General features: G+C 24.5%; 4 protein-coding genes across 4 annotated transcripts; 2 read left to right on the top strand and 2 right to left on the bottom strand.

Annotated features, from left to right (window-relative positions):
- The first annotated feature begins 5 nt into the window (after nucleotides 1-5).
- On the top strand, nucleotides 6-9,214 carry LOC107063977 (circadian clock-controlled protein daywake). The gene is made up of 7 exons (XM_015316195.2): nucleotides 6-129; nucleotides 467-621; nucleotides 6,749-6,924; nucleotides 7,617-7,709; nucleotides 7,815-8,081; nucleotides 8,457-8,615; nucleotides 8,778-9,214. Exons 3-7 carry the CDS (start codon nucleotides 6,837-6,839, stop codon nucleotides 8,930-8,932), a joined length of 762 nt encoding a protein of 253 aa, XP_015171681.2. The 5' UTR covers nucleotides 6-129; nucleotides 467-621; nucleotides 6,749-6,836; the 3' UTR covers nucleotides 8,933-9,214.
- Nucleotides 1,399-2,988, bottom strand: Archease (protein archease). Its single transcript, XM_015316184.2, has 4 exons — nucleotides 2,859-2,988; nucleotides 2,593-2,617; nucleotides 2,240-2,444; nucleotides 1,399-2,127 (listed from the first exon to the last, which is right to left on the bottom strand). The coding sequence occupies exons 1-4, from the start codon at nucleotides 2,905-2,907 to the stop codon at nucleotides 1,942-1,944; spliced, it is 465 nt and encodes a 154-aa protein (XP_015171670.1). The 5' UTR covers nucleotides 2,908-2,988; the 3' UTR covers nucleotides 1,399-1,941.
- A 359-nt stretch (nucleotides 9,215-9,573) lies between the features above and the next one.
- On the bottom strand, nucleotides 9,574-13,222 carry LOC107063925 (circadian clock-controlled protein daywake). Its single transcript, XM_015316096.2, has 5 exons — nucleotides 12,353-13,222; nucleotides 11,684-11,817; nucleotides 11,303-11,475; nucleotides 10,338-10,546; nucleotides 9,574-10,049 (listed from the first exon to the last, which is right to left on the bottom strand). Exons 1-5 carry the CDS (start codon nucleotides 12,426-12,428, stop codon nucleotides 9,898-9,900), a joined length of 744 nt encoding a protein of 247 aa, XP_015171582.1. The 5' UTR covers nucleotides 12,429-13,222; the 3' UTR covers nucleotides 9,574-9,897.
- Nucleotides 13,223-15,276: 2,054 nt separating this feature from the next.
- On the top strand, nucleotides 15,277-18,409 carry Jhbp16 (Juvenile hormone binding protein 16). The gene is made up of 5 exons (XM_015317308.2): nucleotides 15,277-15,473; nucleotides 16,027-16,193; nucleotides 17,243-17,505; nucleotides 17,735-17,846; nucleotides 17,960-18,409. Exons 2-5 carry the CDS (start codon nucleotides 16,115-16,117, stop codon nucleotides 18,253-18,255), a joined length of 750 nt encoding a protein of 249 aa, XP_015172794.1. The 5' UTR covers nucleotides 15,277-15,473; nucleotides 16,027-16,114; the 3' UTR covers nucleotides 18,256-18,409.
- Nucleotides 18,410-20,639: the final 2,230 nt, after the last annotated feature.

The following is a 20,639-nucleotide window of genomic DNA, read 5'->3' as shown; positions in this document are numbered from 1 at the left end:
TTTAGCATCTCCTGTTTAATCGACGACACCGGCATCTCTTGGTCGCTCCTCGTAATAACCTGCGCGCCAAAACTTCACGAACTGGGTCTTCTTCTTCCTTTTCGAAGATGGCCTCGGTTGTATGTTCAGGTACACTGAAGTTAATATCTTTCTTTGTTGCTTTGATTCTTTGTCTATCCTCGAAACTAAGGCACAATCGATAAATATACTTAGATTTGTTCCTGGAAACGTTCGAAGTTGAGAATATCGTTGATTATCGATGAACTTTAAAACTTCCCGCCAAAATGACTAGCCGATTAATCTTACATCTTTTGCATTTACACTTGTTAAGAAAGTTGATGACATTTAACCAACAATATGGGACTTATTACAACACTTGTCACTTTCTTACTTCTACTAAACATTATTCCTTTATTCCTCATTGCGAAATGTCATTACACACTAAACGAACTTTTCACAACTCCAGATGAGACACATCGACAGACCCCCTTCCGACACGAAGGACCAGGGGCCTTATCGATGAAAAATTCTTCGGAGCCCTTGCGCCTGCGCCATTCGTGTTATGTAATCTAACCAAGAAAACTAGAAGGAGATCAAAGTTACTACAGTTATAATGTACTTGTACGTGAACAATTTTTATATATATATATACACTTACATAGTTACATATACATACTTAAGATTCCCCCCTTTAAAACGTAAACTTGTTCTTTGTCTCTGCGCACAAGTGTTACTAGTGTTGCAATTTTACTCTACGTGCCAATGTAATTTTAAACTTTAATAGGTTTTATAAATTGATAAAAATAACATTAAATAAAGTCAGAAAATTCTTAAGTTAAAATAAATACTCTAATATCAAAATAATAATAAAAAATTAGCCCTTCTAATAATCTTACATTTTATTCGAAATATTATAAATCGATCTAATTTTAACAAAGTTGATCTCTATTTTACCCTAACGTTTTTTAGCTAAAAAAACCTTTACTCTTCACTGTTTAAAACGGAAAGACATTACCGATGCTTCTCGTTTCTAAGCCGAAACTAAGCGGTTGTTCTCTTCGGCTTCTTTCGTTGAATGGAGGGCTGCCTAAACAGTAGCGTATTTGGAGCCCTTTGAAATAGGGATCATCATCGATTAAATGCATGTAATAATCTTTAAATTTTATCAATGTTTATATGTTTCATTCTTTCTGACGATCCAAATGTCATAATACAATACATACACACAAATATATGTACATGTATGCATTTAAATTTGACACTTTAAAAGATTTATATTCACACAAAAAATTATTATTACAATTTTTCATTCTTGTTATAATACTTGCACAATAAAATAGGATCGATCTTGGACTACAAAAAATCATTTGCATGCAACAACAAAAAATAACAAAAAAATAAAATAAAATGTGCGTTTATTATTCAAATAAATTCACAGATATCATATTAACAATTATATAAAATTTTAAGGCGAAAGTATAAAAATATAGTCTAAGGTCAGGGGCATCGTTAAATCTTTATACGTTCCTTAACTCCCGTCTGTAAGAAGGGGAGCCCGGTGTTTTCTTTCTAACGTATTTATTCGAACCCTACAAAAAGAATTTTATACCCTACATAGGACGTCTCCTCCCTTCTTTTTCTTCGAGTTAACCCCCACCACTCCTACCCCTCTGTCGCTCATCTACCGTATAAGTCTTGGTCATTCTTTTGCTGTTAATTCTATTTTTTGTGTGTTTACTTTTAAACGCAGATAACTTGATTTAATTCGTGTTAATTACTTTTGAATTAATTTGTTGGTAGATGTCATAATTGTTTAAATATTTTGTACCAATTTATTGGTACTAAGAATAAGAGACAGAGGGAAAGGGAGAGAGCGAGATAAATAGATATACAGATAGATAATGTAATATATTAGTTGTCATTTAAGTATGTTATTTTTGTTTATATGTCAACAATGACGAAAACTTCAGGACGTTCAACATCAGGTTGATCTAAGATTTGCATTGCCGAATATGTGATAGCTTTAACTTCAGCTTCTTGACTGTGTTTTTGAATGTCGAATTCTTCCCCGTAAATGGTCGCCTTGATTTTGAAATTTTCACGATCAAATTCGTTGATTTTCACTTTCTAGAGAAAAACAAAATAAGAGAAATAAATAAAACAGGATAAGAAGAAGAACAAGTAAACGAAATAAATGACGTTTTATCGTATGGTATCTAAATGATTCATAATAATTTACCCTTGCGACGAGGTATGGTTCGGCACTGAAGATAAATAATAATTCATTTAAAAATTGAAAAAGTAGACTTTGAAGATCGTGTCCCTCAATTTCAAATTTATGAATATCTGTTATCTCCACTCGATTAAGATCAGTCATATATCCGTACATTGCTATCGCACATTGTTCAAAAGCTTCCTCTAAACTTTCACCCCATGCGTGTAATCTGAACGTTCAAAAAAGAGTTTCTCTGTCAACCATTTAAGTTATGATATATCATAATTTTATTTATGAGATTATCATACGTAAAATATAAAAAAAAAACAAACGAATCTAACCTAAAAATACAAATATTAAATAACTGTAATACTTACTGTACGTCAGCGGTGTGATCGAGATCTAAAAGAAAATATAAATTATTAAAATATGTTTGATCAATTATTTCGATTTAATATTATCAAAAATTACTTGAATTCTTTTTTCCCGCCAAATCGTTAGGTTAGGTTCAAATCTGATTTTAATGTTGTATTGTATTTTGATTAATTGCATTAATAAATACTTGTCATTATTTTTTATTAGATATATAAATTTATATAAATTAATATTTTAATGTATTTAATAAGATTTATTAATTACTTACATTCGTATTTAACTTGTGGAATTGATAGATCTTCATTAGTAAGGTCCATGGCCGGCTACAGCTGATCTCATCTACTTGAATAAACGATCAGCTGATTACCTGGTTGAATACTACGAGCCGTAGTACGCGTGCGTAAAATTTCTACTACGTAGATGGCAGTACTTACACGGGAGAGAAAAAGATCGCGATTGTATCGACCGAGTTTGAATGATTTGTCGTCTTATTTTTTTTTAATTACATAGGAGACATTTAATTTCTTTAAGAAAAATATATACGTAAATTCTATATTAAAATAAACCGAAATATGTTAACAAGAAGAAGAAGAAGAAAAAGAAAAAGAAAAAGAAACAAAAGAAAAGAAATAAAAATTATTTTTCTAAATTATTATAAGTAAATGAAAACATATTTCGAAAGTAAATGATCTTGATAATTTTTATCTCGATTTAAATATATTCAATAATTTATCATTCATTTTTCTTTTTCACTTGCTTTTGATATTCAAGTTAAAAGCTTTGACATTTTTCGAAAAAAAAGATGAAACACGTGTGTTTCGATTAAATATTATTTGTTTCTTGGATTTACATAACATTCTTAACATTAATTACAATAATAATCGAGATATGGTTTTTTTTTGTAAAGCCGTCAATTAAATCCTTTCATAGAAAGACTAGACATGCATAAAGTGTCGATAGGTTTTTTGTAAAATTGCGATATAATTTTTTTCGTAAATTAAGTTAGATTATTTGTAGACACTTATAGATTATTATGATGTAATATTTATTTTTTCTTCATTCATACAGAATATACAGCTTCATACAGTCTCATTAGATGCTATATTAGAAACATTATATTTACATATATCTAGTTATGCAATTAAATATTTATTATAATCGTATAAATTCATAACCTCGATACACAATTGATTAATATATTCCCGCATTGATTCTTGTTCCCGCATGAGTTGAAAACAATTTATAATCTCTAGTGGGGAGACCTACTTTCTTTTATTTAATGCGACTTATTTTATACGTTACAAACTATACGTTAATAACAACAAACTTAAGAAATTAAGATGAGAAAAATGTATAATTTTTAACTCTATATTATTATTATTATTATTATTATTATTATTATTATTATTATTATTATTATTATTATTAGTTCTAAATTAGAAAATCTATAAGATTACACTAGAAATAAATTAATAAAATTATTAATAATTAACATATACAATATTAATTGATTTATATATAACATATTTACAAATTAATTAAATACGAATAAAATTATTGGATATGAGAGGACAACAATTATGTAATATTAAATAAAATGATATTATCATGATTTTTTTTATTAGTATTCATTTTCGAAATCGATAATAATAAGAAAAACTCTTAATAATAATTGATGCTTGATACGACAACATAATTTTTATTGTCTGAACAATAGAGAGATAATTTGTATTTCATTTAAATTTTTTCTTATAATCATCTCATTAATATAATGGCGAAAAAAGAATAAATACTAGATATAAGAATAGCCACTTTTGCAGGCACTGTTATTAGAAAGGCAAAAAAAAAGAAGAAGAATACATAATTTTTATTCAATGGAATAAGAATCCATATCTGCTCAATTATTAAATATTTAAAACAAATTATCACATGACTATAAACTGACGAATTCCAAAGTTATGAGGTTCTACGAAAAATATAAAATAAAAAGAAATAAGCAAATTCTTGAGTTGAAAACTCGTTTTTCTATATTCCAAGGCCAACCACTATTACTATTTACAATCTATTGAAGCATGTGTCTAATGGAGAATACACATTTGGATTCATCAAGTCATCGCTGCTGTATACGTTCTAATGTATATCATCGAGATTAATAGTCATATTAGGGCCTACTTGTTTCCTTACTTCCCACTAGTTTCACTACTTGTTTCCTTAATATTTCCAATGTTTTGATAATAAAGCTTTGGAATATATATACTTGCATACATATGCATATGCACGAAAAAATAATGCAAATTTTTAATGAACCGGCGGAAAAATTTATTCGTATTTTTCCTCTACTTAGTAATCTTAGAATTGCATAATAACTTTTCTAATAAATGGATTTGAAAATATTTGTTTACATTTAAAAGTTGACGTATTTTAGAATAATTAAAATAAAAACGAGTAAAAATAAAGAAGAAATGTCATACATTTAGAAATGTTATTATAACAAAAAAAAAAGAAAAAAATTTGTACTCCTTATAAAAATAATACGACTTTAGTAGATTTGTCCAAAAACTGGTTCGTATTAATTGTGTCCTCTTTTTATTAGGCGATCGCTCGAACAGTTAAATAGAAATTCATTTATGATTTATAATGTTTGTCTGAATTAATGTTTAATTCTATAGAATATTCACTTTTTTTATCCATTTAAATGGTTTGTTATTCATTAGATTGTATTTACGTCATTTTTACTTTAATTAGTATTTGTTTTCTCTCTCAGCCATGCTCTTTTTTTTTCCTTTGATTTTTATTTTTTAATTTGTATTCATGAGAGATCGAATTTATATCGTTTTTATTTCCATGAACAAAGTTTTGTTTTATTACTTTTTTTCTTTATTTTTCTTGTTTGTTTGTTTTTTTTTAAATTGTTTATGTAATTTTTTTATCAATCATAAGATTATGTTTAAGTTTATTTTTATTTCAGAGAACAAGACAAAAAAGCTTAGTTTTGTACTTTTTCTTTTAGTTTATTTATTTCTTTCAGTTTTTATTACTTTTTTTTTTTTAAATAAAATTTATAATAATTTTAACACGTGTGTTTATTATCTAACAAGTATTACATAAATCTGTAATATTTAAAAATAATCATAGGATAAATTGAAGTAAATCGCTTTTTTTTTTTAGAAATAATTAGTAGGTAAGTAATAAAAAAAGCGTAAAAAGCAGTTTAGCATGTAGGGTCAAGACATGAGTATATTTTTTTAGAGTATAATTGATTCTAATAATGTTTGTACCATTGGAATATTGCGTATTAACAATAAATAAATATTTTCATATATACTGTGATCAGAACGAAAAAAGGAAAAATAAAATTATTTGAAAAACTGTATATGATTTAGATGAAATTTGAATAAAAATATTTTATTTTATATTTTATTCAGTTTAAATTTTGTTGAAGAGAGAGAGAGAGAGTTTAATATTTTACATCGTAAATTGCATATTGGATAAAGTGTAAAATAGTTTTTTATAAGATTACCCGGTATATAAAAAGTCTTTGTTTATTTCAATGCGAAGGATAAAAGCATCGATTGATCAACCGACTTATACATTTTGTTAAAATATATAATAATAAATTTCATTTTTTGTTATATATCCAATCGATCCATCAATTTTTTATGAATTAATTTAAGCAGAAATAAAAAGAAATATAGTCGAAAATTGTGATAATAAAAAAATTAATTTATTTAAATTAAATTATAAATATATATATATTTAATATATATATTTAAATTAAATAAAAAAATAATAAAAATTAATTTATCGATTTATAAATTGAAAAATTAAATGTATATCATCAAATATTAGAGACTAAATTAATAATTTTATATTTTTCATATCGAAATTAAATAAAAAATAATATATAAATTGTATTATCGATTTGTAAAAATTTCTTATAAGAATTATATACAATTAATATATATATATATCAAAAAAACATGAACATAAAAAATAGTTATTTGTCGATTAAAGAATCAATAAATATACATAATTAGATATTCTGATATGAATAAGAACATTTTTTTTCTAACGATCTACAGCGTTGTAAGGTCTTTTCATTTTTACCTCTCACGTAGTACTTTTCTTAATGATACGACATTTTGTAATGTTTTACAGCGCGCCAAGTCCTTGATGGTGAAATGGTATATAAGGCGAGTAGCTATAGTTGTTCAGGTTAGCCCCAACATTTTTAATCGACTTGAAAATGTCGTTGAGATCGTTCAGTCTCGTCTTCACACTCGCGGCCGTGTATTTCTTCGTTTTCGTTGCCGGTCAAGAACAACTTAAACTTCGTAAGTGAATAAACACACACATACACATACAAACATATAAATACAATATTATTTTTATTTATTTTTCATTGAGTAATTTTATTTATTTATTTATTTATGTATTTATTTATCGATTAATTTGATATTCTATAGATCATTTTTTCACGATGTGACAAATGACTTTTCAATTTATTTTCCTTTTATTTATTTTTGTTTTATTTTAATATCAATTATTTTTTAATTATTTAGATTGAAATTGTCGTTACAATTAAACATTTTCTGTTCCGTTTGTTTCTTTTCGAAGTCATCAAATGTAATTTTTTTTTATTTATTAACATTTTATTATCATAATTATTCTAATAACATTTAATCGTTAATGAAGTGTTATTTTACAAGAATAAAAAAATATATGCGTCACGCAAGAATATTTGTGTATCTACGTGAAATACAATAAAGAAAACAATTATAATATTTTTTTAAATAGTACTCGGTTGGACTTTATTTTGCATATGCTTTTTATAATGATGATTAGACATATTTTCATAGAATAAACCTTTTATAATAATTTTGTACTCTTATCTTTTCTTATTATTTTATAAATATTTTATTGAATTATTATCAAAAATGTAATTTATCTCTAATTATTATAAACATCAATTTAATTATTATTCTTTCGAAGAATAATTATGACAATTAATAAATCGAATTTGTAGCTGCTGAAATAAAAACATGTAAAAGAGATGCAGATGATTTCTCATCCTGTTTAAGATTGGCTCTTCAAGAATCATGGCCATTATTTGTCAAAGGTAAATAAAAGATTCTTTTTTTCTTCAATTTGTTTTCTCTTACCATATAAAACAAAATATATATAACATAAATAAATGTTTAATTCTATAAAATTGTAATTTTAGGTATTCCCGAGTTTGGTATGCCTCAATTAGATCCATTCTACGACAAATACGGAGAATTTGAATTTGGAAGTAATGAATTGCATGGGAAAATAATTACTAAGGATATTTATTATTATGGTTTCAAGAATATGAAATTTTTGGCCGTCAGACCTGAATACACTGGTGATAGATTTAAATTAGAAGTCGACATTGAGATGCCTAAAGGTCTTGCCGAAGGAAATTTTATTGTTAATGCTAATTTGATCAATTTCAAACTCAATGGAGAAGGTAAATTTCAATTATTCAATAAACGAATATTTTTCAATAAAAATAACTTACAAAAATTAATCAATCAAGATAATATAAAAATTCGATAATTATCTTTATTTTTATTTCTAACAAATCTACATTTGATATTGATCTAATCGAATTATTTTCAAATACGTTGGATTAGTTTCATTTTAGATATATAAATTTATATAACAAAAAAAGAAATATATATATGATCAGTTATAATTTTGATTTCATTGAGAATCATAAATTTCGAAAATAAAAAAATCGTAGAGAGAAACTTTTTAAAAATATAAACAATATAAACTTAATTACACATATTATATAAATGATATTAAAAATAATTCTAATACTTATTATTTCCATTGTTAGGTCCTTTTAATGTTAGTGCAGAAGATATAAAAGTAACCTGGTTTATAAATGGTCCTGTTAAAAATGATAGATGGATAATTGAAGAGTATCGTCCAAGACCTACAATACGTAAATTAAAAGTATGGGCAGAAAATCTCTTTAATGGCAATCCTGAATTAAGTAAGTATTGTTATTATGCTTATTTTTTTTGTAAATTATTCTATGCAATTTTGTATCATTATTATTATATTACTATTATTAATATTATTTTTAATTTTTATAATTTCCTCAGCTCATCTCTTTTTTTGTATATCAATATTATTATTATTTATTTATTTTCAGCCCAAATTGCTTTGAGTTTCATGAATGAATTTTGGCCAACTTTATACCGTGGAATGATTCCATTCGTAGAAGAAGTATGGAGCAAAAAATACTCACCAATATTAAATAATTTCTTTTCCAAACTTTCTTTCAACGAAGTCTTTCCTACTTCATAAAGAAACACACAAACATACAAACTTTGTTTCTAAAATTCTTAAATTTAAGAAGTAATATTTCTAAAGTTTTTTTTTTATAATAATAATAGTCGTACAAGTAGTAAAAATGAATGTCTTCGTGAACCTAAGAACGTAAGAATTGCCGGTAGAAATAAAACAAATTTTTTTTTAAGAATTTTATGCACACTCGTATGAAGGTAATGAAATTTCTATTGTATGTATTTATTTATGTTCGTTAGTTATTTTCTTTTTAATAAATGAAAATAATGACAGGAGAAAGAATCTCTCTCTTTATTATTATCTATATATTTAAATAATATATATATATATATATTTTATATTATATATTATAGACATTTTTATATATACTGTGAAGGTAAAAGTGAGTACTATCGTACACCTTATTATACTGAAGTATCCAAATGTAAATGTTTACTTAATTATGATCAACGTTATCCTCATAGAATATTCTTCACATTATTAAGTCTAAAAAACGTTTCATTAGAATATTATAAAAAGGAGAAAAAAAAGTGGTATAAAATTATTCATGAATTATTATTATTATTTCTTTTTCTCTCTTTGTTTCAAATCTTTCTAAAAAAAAAATTAATTTCACATCTCTTAATAATCTTCTTCCTCTGTTATTTTTTTTTTCTTTTGATTATCACCGATAAAAGAATAATAATTATAAAAATAATTTAAAAGAATGTGTTTAAAATTTTTTAGAAAAATTATTAAAATAAAAAAATAAATATATCGAATAATAAAAATAATTTATACAAGATTTTTTCATTAAAAATTTCTAGAAAATGTTCAAAGATATACTATATACAAAAAAAAAAATTATTATAAAATAATATCGTTCCTTTTTTTTTTTTATGAGGGATGGGTTTGTTTTTCTATACAAATATTACGAAAGAAAAAAAGAAAAAAAATATGAAATATTAGAAAATAAAAAGATTGTTTCAAGGTAATAAGAATGTCTCGACAGGTACATGACGTAACAGCTGATTGACAATTCCTGCAAATAAAACTGATAGTTTTCTTTTCAATTGTGGCTCCATAGCTTTCAAAACTTCCTGTCCATTTTCTCGCAAGAATAAATTGGTTGCCTCAGCTGTAAAAACGATACAAAAATCATGATTATTCATTTACTCATTCATAAAATAAAAATTTAAAAAAAGTATTTAACAATTATTTACTTATTTCAAATTTATTTGGAAAAAAAAGAAATATAAAACAAAATATGATAGTGGAATTATTTAAACAATTACTTATTATTTGATTTATTATAAAAAAAAAAAAAATTAAAATAAGAATTTGATGATGAAATTATTTCGGAAAATAATTAATTCATTGATAATAAAAATTTGTTTAATGAGTTTATGATAATTATTATACTTACTTAATATTCTACTGTTTGTAAAAATTTTCTTTACTCTCATATTAACATTTTTTACGCCTAAATCAACGTCCAATTTATCAACATGAAGGTAAGTTTTATCGTCACGAGTTGTTGTTGATACGTCACCCTTGACAAGGGCTCGAACGTCATCGAAACGTGCAAAGAAAGTACCATTTCCACTTGCTGGTAAAATGATCAGTACACCAGAACTATAACATGAATATATCGATTTGTTAACACATTGCATACGGGTCACGAGATATCTCGTTTTCATGATTTAATTAATGATGGAATCAAAATTTGATTTTCTTATTACTAACGTAATAAGAAAACACCAGGTTAACGGAGTCTCGTGTATTATCCTAATCTCTAATTAACGAAAAAAATTAATGTTAATATTAATCAATGGATCATTACAGCTATTGCAACAGTAGCTCTGTATCCTACCTACGTAAACAGTGTGCCGTACGCAATGTGTTAATAAAAGTTATGAATATGCAATCAGTTGATATATAAATATTTAAATTTCTTATTAGAAATAATTATTTTAAATATTAAATAATTATAATTTTATATATTTGTTATAATAAATATTTTATTATGAAATACTTTCTTTAAGTGACATTATCACTTTTTATTGAATTGTTTAATTTTATTTTATTTATATGATCAAAGGTTTATTACTAATATTATGCTCATATAATTAATAATTAATTTTTCAACTACATTATTATTCTTTACTTTTCTATTTAAATTGAAATAAAAAATTAATCATGTATTTGACGTTCAATAATTTAATGAGAAAAAGAAAAAAAGTATTATTATGATTACATAAAATTATACGATGTAATATAACGACTATTAATTTTAACGAGTTAATCTATAGATCAGTAATACATAATAATCAATGCGATTACGCAATATAATGAAATATTTATTTAAATAAAAAAATAAAAAAAGTTCACCTGGAATATTGAGCATCAAGTACAAGGGCTGGCATTCTAATGATAGCTTCGAAGGGTGAACCTAGTTTAATGTCTTCGACCGTATAGTTACTTGCTCCCCTTACATAAAGTTCTCGCAACTGAACCTTGTAACCGTTTTTACCACCTGTCAGAGAGAGAGTCAGCTCGTCCATCTGTTAAAGGAAATTATGTTTCACGTACATCATTCGAGATATTCAAATAAAAACATCATTTTATTTTTTTTTACTTCTTTTTTTTTTAAATTTTTTTATTATTTATTTATTTTGTGTGTGCAAAAATTCAAATAATATAATAAGACTTTTATTTCGTTAGAAAATAAAAAAATACATATGTTAATTTTTTTTTTTTTTTAATACTTACACGAAAGGGTTCTATAGGCGGTAATTCAATTTCTGGTATGCCATCTTTCAAGTATGGTCTAAGATGATGAAGAGCATCGATCAAGCAACTTTTTAAATTAGGATCATTTCTAGAACATTGTTTCACGTATTCGGCTAAAAAAAAAAAAAATATAATCTTTTTTTTTATTCATATTAAAATTGTACAAAGGAAAAAATAAATGTTGTAATAAATCGTTTTTATTCATTTGGAATATTTATTTCATTTTTTTTTTTTTAATTTCACATCTAATATATCATACAACTTTTATAATTCATTTATTAATCGTATTTATACATTTATTTATTTTTAATTCATGTAATTTGTAATAACATTAATTGTTATATAATATGTAATTGTATAATTGGTATTAAAAAGAAAAAAATATTCCGAATATAAATGATATTTAAAATTAAAATCAATAAGATGAATAAACAATGTTCATATAACTCGTGAAAATAAATAATATACGAGCATGATTTAATGGCTAAATTCTCAAGGATCTCTCTCTCTCTTTTTATAACTACGTTGATTTGAACTTTCACCGATTTTCCTTAAACGAAACATACAGCGTACTTTTCAATCGTGTCCACACGGAAGTTAATGTTAAACTCGTTGGTCAAATTACGTTAGATCGATCAAATTACTTACGATTAGATTCCAACGATAATGTTGTCATACTATACACAATGAACAGCAATCCTATTAGTTGATTTTTTATTGACATCTTGAACCCCTTTTTTTTCTTTTAACGAAAAATTTTATAACGAGAATTTGATTCTCTTTACAATATTAAAAATCAATCAAAGTTTAAATGTTTGCTCGAATTTTTACACCCCCAAAATGAAAGTTGAAATTTTCTTTTAACAATGTGTACGAAGGTGATGATGATAATAATAATAATGATAATTATAATAATGACGATGATTATGTTGCTTGAATTATTATTTCGTTGTATCCTTTCGACGAGTATCTCACAAATCGCGAATACCTACTAAATGGCACTGCTAAACTAAGACTGTCTGTGCAAGAGGGCATTGACAGATGCTAGATCGTTGCTGCACTCGGATACTTTCACTGCTGCAACACGCACCTGCGCCTCTTTCGTCGTATTTTACTTGAAAAAAAAAAAAAAAAAAAAAAAATAGAAAAAGGCAAAAAAATAATAAAACACGAATTACTTTTTGTCCCTAAATTCTTTCTTCTTCTCACATGAGGATAATTTTTCAAACGTAATCAAGAAAGAAATAATAATTTCTCAAAAAAAAAAAAAACACAAAGAAACAATTGAAGGAAAACAAATTTAATCGTAAAATTTTTTAAATAATGATAAATACTACGATGATATAAAATTATATTAAGAATGAATGATAAATTTTGCGAGTATAATTTTGTAGAAAAATAATTAAAATATTAAAAACATTAAGAAAAGATTTATGAAATAATCGAAAGATGAAAAACGTAAGAAACTACAAATTCACTGTTGAACTGTTCGAATGTTGCGATATGACTCTTGGAAATTTCGTATGTGCGAACAAATAACCAACTTTTTATACTTTGATTTGACATTGAGCATAAAAGAATTAACATGTGCGCATGCGCGTTCTTCGATGATTAATTTTTGAAATATGCAATTTTTGAAAATGATAGATGTACGAAAACTAAACACACCATTGAATTTAATATCCTTGAATTTAAAAATAGAAAAGAAAAAAACATAATCATAATAATGAATCCTCGACTAAAAAAGATGAAGAAAGAATATTATTTAAGTACAATTTGAATATGAATTGTTAAAATTGTTCATCCTTCAAAAATATTATTATTAATAATTAATTAATAAATGAAGAGAGAAAGAGAGAGAGAGTAAGAACTTGAAAAAAAAATATATTTTTTATGTATGAATAATATATTACAAATAATAGATTAAATAACATATAATAAAAGATAAATTTGTGAATCTTTAAAGATGTCTCAATAGAATTTGATGAATAATATTACGTCATATTACAAAAAATATAATCAAGGATGAAGTATAAGCATAAAATAAAGGATAATAAAATAAAAAAAACTTGAAAATACTTCATTAGCATTAACGATAATAATTCTTAGAAAAAATATTCTATAAAATACTATGATTTTTTTGCTAGATGGTAACTTGTTTTTGTCGATAATATATACATCCTATATATATTTTTTACATAAATATACATAACATAAATATAAAACTATTAGATGAAAGTTATTTCAATATTTCAACGTAAATATCGAAATATTTATTAAATAGAGAAATTATTTTGTTGGTCGAAATGAAAACCGAACTTGTCCCAGATTCGGTTAGACTGGTTTTTCAACATTCTCCATTTATGTCTTCTTGTTCTACAGCAAAACGAAACTCTTGATGTGAGAGTTCCTAGGATTGTAAAATCCATGAAACAGTCACGAATGTAATTACGTTTTTATTTCAAAAACTTTGACACAGATTTATTTATCTATCTCTCTTTCTCTCTCTCTTTCTTTTTCTTTCTCTCTTGCTTTAAAATAATAGTTTCAGCCTGATGAATGATTTCACTTGATGACAACGGTGTATAACTGGGTTGCATTCATGCAAGGGGTAAAAATAATTTTTTAAAAATATATTTGGATATAGAATTTCTACAAATAATGTATACAAGAATAAACAAACGGGTTCATAAAATTAATAAAATTAATGAGAAAATATTAGGAATTAAATTTATATTTATATTTATATTTTATTTAACAAAAATGTGATAAAAATAAGTTTAGTAAATGGAATATTACGAAATGCGTTTGAATTTAAATTGATAAAACTGAAAGTATTGAAAAAAGAGAAAGAACGAAAGATTTAGGAAATAGTGAATGATGATGTGTATATTGTGTTGCCTTCGTACAGGGGTAAAAAGATTTTCATTAGAAAAGATCTTAATATGTAATGTTAACAAATAATAGATATGAATGAATTATTAATTTCATTAGTGAAATCGATGAAATTATTAAAACACACAAAAAACGAAAGTATAAATTAACAGTAAGAGAAAAATGACAAGGATGCATTGCGGGTTGCCTTCTTACAGGAGTAAATTATTTGTACAAAAGATTTGATAAAAAAAAAACAAAATTGGACCAAATAATATATTTGAATAAACGTATAATTATTGCATTTAATTAATAATTAAAATAATTAAAATACTTCAAGAGCAAATTTATTGAAATTTTTTTTTTCAAGAAGTTTACGAAATACAAAATGACGAAACGTTCAACAAGGGGATTTACACATCGCAATGTCAAATTCAAAGTTACATTAAAATAGACGGAAAAGATTTGAAAAGATAAGAAAACTAGTCGAGAATTGAGAAAAAGAAATGAGAGGAAGGGAAAAAAATACAAGTGAACACGTTTCAATTAAATTAGAAAAAAAAAAAGAAAAAACGAACAAAACGATCGTGATGTTTCACACGAAGCTAATATTACTATATAATTAAAACTTGTTAAACAAGTGTGGAAATAAGTTTCTTTATGAAAACTTTTATCGTTGTATCAATCGAGCATTAAGATCCAACCGATCTTTCCAGCGTAATAATTATATAACATCGACCAAAAATGTTACCAGAAAGTATGGTACGTTAAAGCTGATTCTCAGATGCACCGTCGAGAGTGAAAGTGCAAGGAGTGTTCGCGTATGCTCGAATACGACGAGCATATCACAGAGTAATTCGTTTATTTTCTAATAGTAGTGACGTTAAGTTTTGCAGTAAGTATATAATAGAATCGGAAGTTTTGAATCCATGAGCGAAAGATGTATGTATATGTGTGTATGAGACTGAACGAAACATAAGAGGGAGTGAGTATTGCAAGATTTATTAAACATTGTCGAAACGCCTATGAAGTTTGTCAATTTATTCATTTAATTGTTCCTTATGTGTGTGTGCATGTGTTAAGATATGCTATTTAAACAAATAATTATAGACAAATGAAAAGAAATTTTGAATTAGTATTCGATCTTGATATTTGTTTTATAAAATATTTTACGTTTTAATTTTTTTTATTCATGATAGTAAATTTTTGGTATTAAAATTTATTATGACACTATTAATACTTGTTTGGATATATTTAAGAAATTTAGAAAATTATATTATTAATTTAACGAGACAATCAAGAACAATTATTCAATATTTTCCATCAATTATGAGTTCTATGTTGAATCTGCTTCATGATTGGATTTTATCTGAACTGGATTTAGATTCCTTCTGAAGGCGCTTCGATCGTGCAGATTTTTTTTTAAATTCTTGCCCGGTCTTTGTTAGTTCTCATAGTCTCTTACTCCTCTTTCGTCAGTGATTCAAAACACAATTTTTTTTATGTTCTTACTGATTTTAAAAATAATCGTGTAAAATGATCGTCATTGTGAAAAAGTGTATAGTAGTCTACGTTGTATTTTTTATTTCCTGGGGATTTGCTTCTTCCGATTTTGGTGAGTAAAACATAAAAGATGAATTATTTATAATGGATTTTTTGCTTTAATTCGATGAATTTTTGTTTCTTTTAATAAAATTATTCAAATCTTTCTTATCAAGGATCATTTGATTTTAAATTTGTTAAATTCTCATAAAGATTTTTATTTTAAACAACTTTTGTTTTTCAATTTTTAATTACACATAGAAACACAATTGACACTTTGCAAATTTTTGTAATAAAAGAAAAAAATGATTACATTAACATTTTCTGAATTGTTAAATATAATTAAATGCTAGAAGAAAATAATAGTATAATATAATATATAAGTATAATAAAATAATAGAGTATAATATGAAAAATGTTTTAAAAGGTGTATTTATAAGTTCAAATTAATTTTTTCAGTTTCTAATGTAATGTAGAATGTTTATAACAGGTTGTTTATATAACAAGGATTCATTAATTATTCAAATAATTTGATGAATAAGTTCGAAAGTAACTATACACGCATACATAACCAGAAGTTTACATACCGTATATAAGTAAAATTGCGAAATTATTGAAAACGACAGGAATAGCAGATTTCTTTTAAAAGAATCCGTACACGTATACAATAATTTGCATTTTGTAACATCTTAGTCATTTATTAATAATTGAAAAAGAAAAAATAATTCTTATATTTTCATTGAGTAATTTATTTTTAGACGAATTTTGTATTTTTATAATGGAAATAAAAATTTGTATAAATGTTTATCTCGAGTTTATTCATTAATAATCCTCGGATTATTTTTGAAAGTTCGTGTGTTGCTTTTTTTTTATTATTCAATTTATTTTCTAGAACATGAGTCTTATATTCGAAGAAAAACGAACAATTTCTATCATTATTTTGGGATTATTTTAAAAATCAATTCATTTTGTCTACCTTTCAAAATATCAACTTTAACATAATTTTTTGTATTACGTAAAAAAAAGGATTCTTTTCGAAAATTTTGGGGAAAAAAATGACTTTTAATAAATCAATTATTCTATAAATATCCACATATATAAATATAATCATTGTTCTTTTAGATGATCATTTCAAAAACTGTCATCCAAACGTAGCCGGTTTTGACGTTTGCATACGAGAAGCATTGAATGCGATTCGATCATATTTCAAAACTGGATTACCACAATATAATGTCGCACCATTCGATCCATTTTTTGCAAAGGAGATTACCGTCAAACGAGGGGTTTCAAGTTTTGGATTTATTTTGACACTTAGAAATGTTTCTGAAAGTGGATGGGCCAATAGCAAAGTGACCAAATTTGTCAGCGATTTACCTAATTCAAAAGTAATATAATTTAATTTATTATTTGTATTCAAACCATATAGGATATTATATACACAGTTATATATTATTATTATTATTATTATTATTATTATTATTAATAAAATGTAATTGTATTATTTAAATTTTTATTAATTAAATTAATTAAGCTAATGAATTATTTTTATATTAAAATTCTAATTATAATATTAAAATTATTGGTTTATGTTTAAATTGTATTTCATTTTTTCAGATTGTTTATACGCAAAGTTTTCCGGAAAAATTTTTATACGGTGATTACGAATTTGTTGGTGGATTATTTGGAAAATCGATCTATAACAAAGGAAAATTTACAATGACTTTGTGTAAGAAAATAATATTAATAATATAACAATCTCATGGAATTTTTTTCTCACCTTTTTATTTTAAGAATTGGAAAAAGAATTATTTGATCCTTCTTATCATTTCTTTTTCACAGATGATCTAATCCAAACGACGACTATTACAAGACCATTGGGTCAGAAAATTAATGTAAACATCGACGTACAGACGATAAAAGATTTGAAACTTCACATCACGAATCTTTTTCATGGACGTGAAATAATCGAAAGTATATTCGATAAAATAATAAATGGAGCTTGGCAACCAGGATTCGTATTAACCAGAGGAATTATTAATGAATTAGTATCGATTGCGTTTACTGAAATTTTTGATAAATCCTTCAGAAATTTTCCATTTGAAAATATCATCAAAAATAAACCTATTCGTACTTGAATCAAAAAAGTTATTTTATTGAGAATAATAAATGGATATGATTTAAATAAAATAAAAAGAAAATATGAAGAACCACAATTGATTTTTTTCTAAGCAAATATAGAAACGATTAAACTTTATCTTCATTATAATAAACATTAGTGCTAAATTTTTCTATATTTTTCTAACTTATTTATTTTTTATCACGTGCACTCCTTTCTTTGTATATTAAAATCATCTTAACTAATAATAAATAATTAATATACCAAATGACAGATTCATTTATCTAATTATCTAATTATTTTAATCCTTTCGTTATTTTTCTTGTGTGTAACAAAATTATTTTCTTTTTTATCTATAAAATTGTCTATACAAACAAATCAATATAAAATGAATCATATTAATATTTATTTCTTCAATATTTTCTTATTATATTTAGAAATAAAAACTATTAAATATTTATAAAAGTTTTAAATATCGTATTAACCAATATTTTGACACTGTTGTGAAAAATCTTCTTTGATAGAAGCTACAGTTGTTTACCTTGAAAAGTTATCCGGTTATTGACCTGAGATTCTTATAAGAACTACCAGAAACCAGATTTCTTCTTAAGTTGTCCTCCTTTCATGTTCGAAAAGTCGAAATGTAAATGAAATATTCAAAAAATTTTACTTGAATATTCTTCAAGACAAAAATTGTACAAAAAATATTTACTTTTGTAATGAAACAATTTCTATTATTAAAAATTTTGTGTGTATGTTATAATAATTATAAATTTTATTTAAAAAAAAAAAGAAATAATATTTTAAAGACTTCAAATAAAAAGTATATGTATATATATATATATAGGAAAATAAATTTGAATCACGTAATTGCGGTATAAATTTGAGCCGATTAACGGTGCTTAACATACTTTTAAAATTATGACAGTTAAAATACGTTTCATAATTTTTTCTTTCCTTTTTATTCTAATTTTTCTTTTTTCTTTTCGATGACGTCTTTCATTTTGACGTCTTTCGTACGTGCTAGCTTTTTTTCATAGCGTTGTGTCTAGAAAACTTTTTTTATTACTTATTGTATCGGTAAAGAACACCCTTCATTCTCCTAGCACCATGAAACGTGTATAGAAAAAATCATTAACAATTTACGTCACAGCTACGTTTTTTGAATTTATTATATATATATTTTTTTTTTAAGCTCGTTGATATTACTGATTTTTTTTTTTTTTTTTTTTATTAACTCTCGTCCTACATTTAAACATTTCTAGATGAGAAAAAGAAAGTTTTGTAAAATATCTGATAAATCGTCAATGTATGTTATATGTATGCATATGTATACGAGTTTTAATTAACGATAATTAGATTATTTTTTTTTTTTATGAAATTATCATCTCGATCAGTATATTTCAATGATGAGAAAAAAAATTATCATACATATATAAATCTGTTACTACATACTTGTTTATCGTGTGAATTATTTTTTATTAATGTAAATCATTGTGTGCCAATTATTTATTATAATAAATATCAATTTTTGAATATTAAAAATTACGTTAGATCGAGTATCAAAATAAAAAAAATAAAAACAAGAAATAAATGACTCAATGAAATGACCTAAAAAGAAACGTAATGATAATTGCAAATAGTTGATCTTGAAATGAATAAAGGTGTATATACATATATACATCTTTCTAATAACACACTTTCACTAATACAAGTCGTAACATAAATTACCGTGTCAATTAAAATACGTTTTTGTAGTATATATATATATATACATTATCGGTCGTTAAACTTGAAATTAAATAAGGATGGTTTAAAAAAGATGTAAATCAAAATATAAGATGACTCTCTCTCTCTCTCTCTCTCTCTCTCTCTCTCTCTCTCTAAATAGAAATGTTTTTTTCTCTAAAATACAAGTTTAGATGTCATTAAATCAATTAATGGATTTATTATAAATCAATTTGATTGAAATCAATTTTTCAAATTTTCTCGTACATTTTTGTTATAACAAATATAAATAATTATTTTTATTGTAAATAAATTTAATTTTATATTAATTTTTTTTAATAATAAATAAAACAATTTAAAAGTAATATTATAAGAAAACAATATTTAAAATGAAGTGAAGTAGAAGGGGATAATATTGAACGCATATTTAGAGTTTCGAATTAAAAACCGGTTATGTCGTTTACTGTTAATCTCTCTTCAGTCATCAGTTGGTACCTCATTTGGTTCTATTTGATTTACATTTAATTTATGTACCATGTATATAATATATTCTTCGAAATTTAACGACGTGTACGTTTATGTCTTTTTTTTATTTTTATTTACCATAAAATAACAAACAATGAAAATACATTATTGATATGAAAGATCCAAAATCCGTCCCAAAAATGAAAAAAA

Source organism: Polistes dominula, unplaced genomic scaffold, assembly GCF_049000335.1.
Source record: "Polistes dominula isolate Pdom_NZ unplaced genomic scaffold, Pdom_raw_medaka contig_373, whole genome shotgun sequence".
Lineage (NCBI taxonomy): Eukaryota > Metazoa > Arthropoda > Insecta > Hymenoptera > Vespidae > Polistes > Polistes dominula.
The sequence above is the reverse complement of the archived record's forward strand: the minus strand, read 5'-3'. Positions and strand labels throughout refer to the sequence as shown.

Bases quoted from the DNA above. Each gene is read 5' to 3' on its own strand.
- Archease (XM_015316184.2), bottom strand. From the start codon at position 2,907: ATGGACCTTACTAATGAAGATCTATCAATTCCACAAGTTAAATACGAA. The intron at 2,445-2,592 runs GTAAGTATTACA...TTGAACGTTCAG, and splicing joins GATCACACCGCTGACGTACA to ATTACACGCATGGGGTGAAA. The intron at 2,128-2,239 runs GTAAATTATTAT...GTTTTTCTCTAG, and splicing joins AACCATACCTCGTCGCAAGG to AAAGTGAAAATCAACGAATT.
- LOC107063977 (XM_015316195.2), top strand. From the start codon at position 6,837: ATGTCGTTGAGATCGTTCAGTCTCGTCTTCACACTCGCGGCCGTGTAT. The intron at 6,925-7,616 runs GTAAGTGAATAA...TCGAATTTGTAG, and splicing joins TCAAGAACAACTTAAACTTC to CTGCTGAAATAAAAACATGT. The intron at 8,082-8,456 runs GTAAATTTCAAT...TTCCATTGTTAG, and splicing joins TTTCAAACTCAATGGAGAAG to GTCCTTTTAATGTTAGTGCA.
- LOC107063925 (XM_015316096.2), bottom strand. From the start codon at position 12,428: ATGTCAATAAAAAATCAACTAATAGGATTGCTGTTCATTGTGTATAGT. The intron at 11,818-12,352 runs GTAAGTAATTTG...TTTTTTTTTTAG, and splicing joins ATTATCGTTGGAATCTAATC to CCGAATACGTGAAACAATGT. The intron at 10,547-11,302 runs GTGAACTTTTTT...TTCATGTTATAG, and splicing joins CTTGATGCTCAATATTCCAG to TTCTGGTGTACTGATCATTT.
- Jhbp16 (XM_015317308.2), top strand. From the start codon at position 16,115: ATGATCGTCATTGTGAAAAAGTGTATAGTAGTCTACGTTGTATTTTTT. The intron at 16,194-17,242 runs GTGAGTAAAACA...TTGTTCTTTTAG, and splicing joins ATTTGCTTCTTCCGATTTTG to ATGATCATTTCAAAAACTGT. The intron at 17,847-17,959 runs GTAAGAAAATAA...TCTTTTTCACAG, and splicing joins AAAATTTACAATGACTTTGT to ATGATCTAATCCAAACGACG.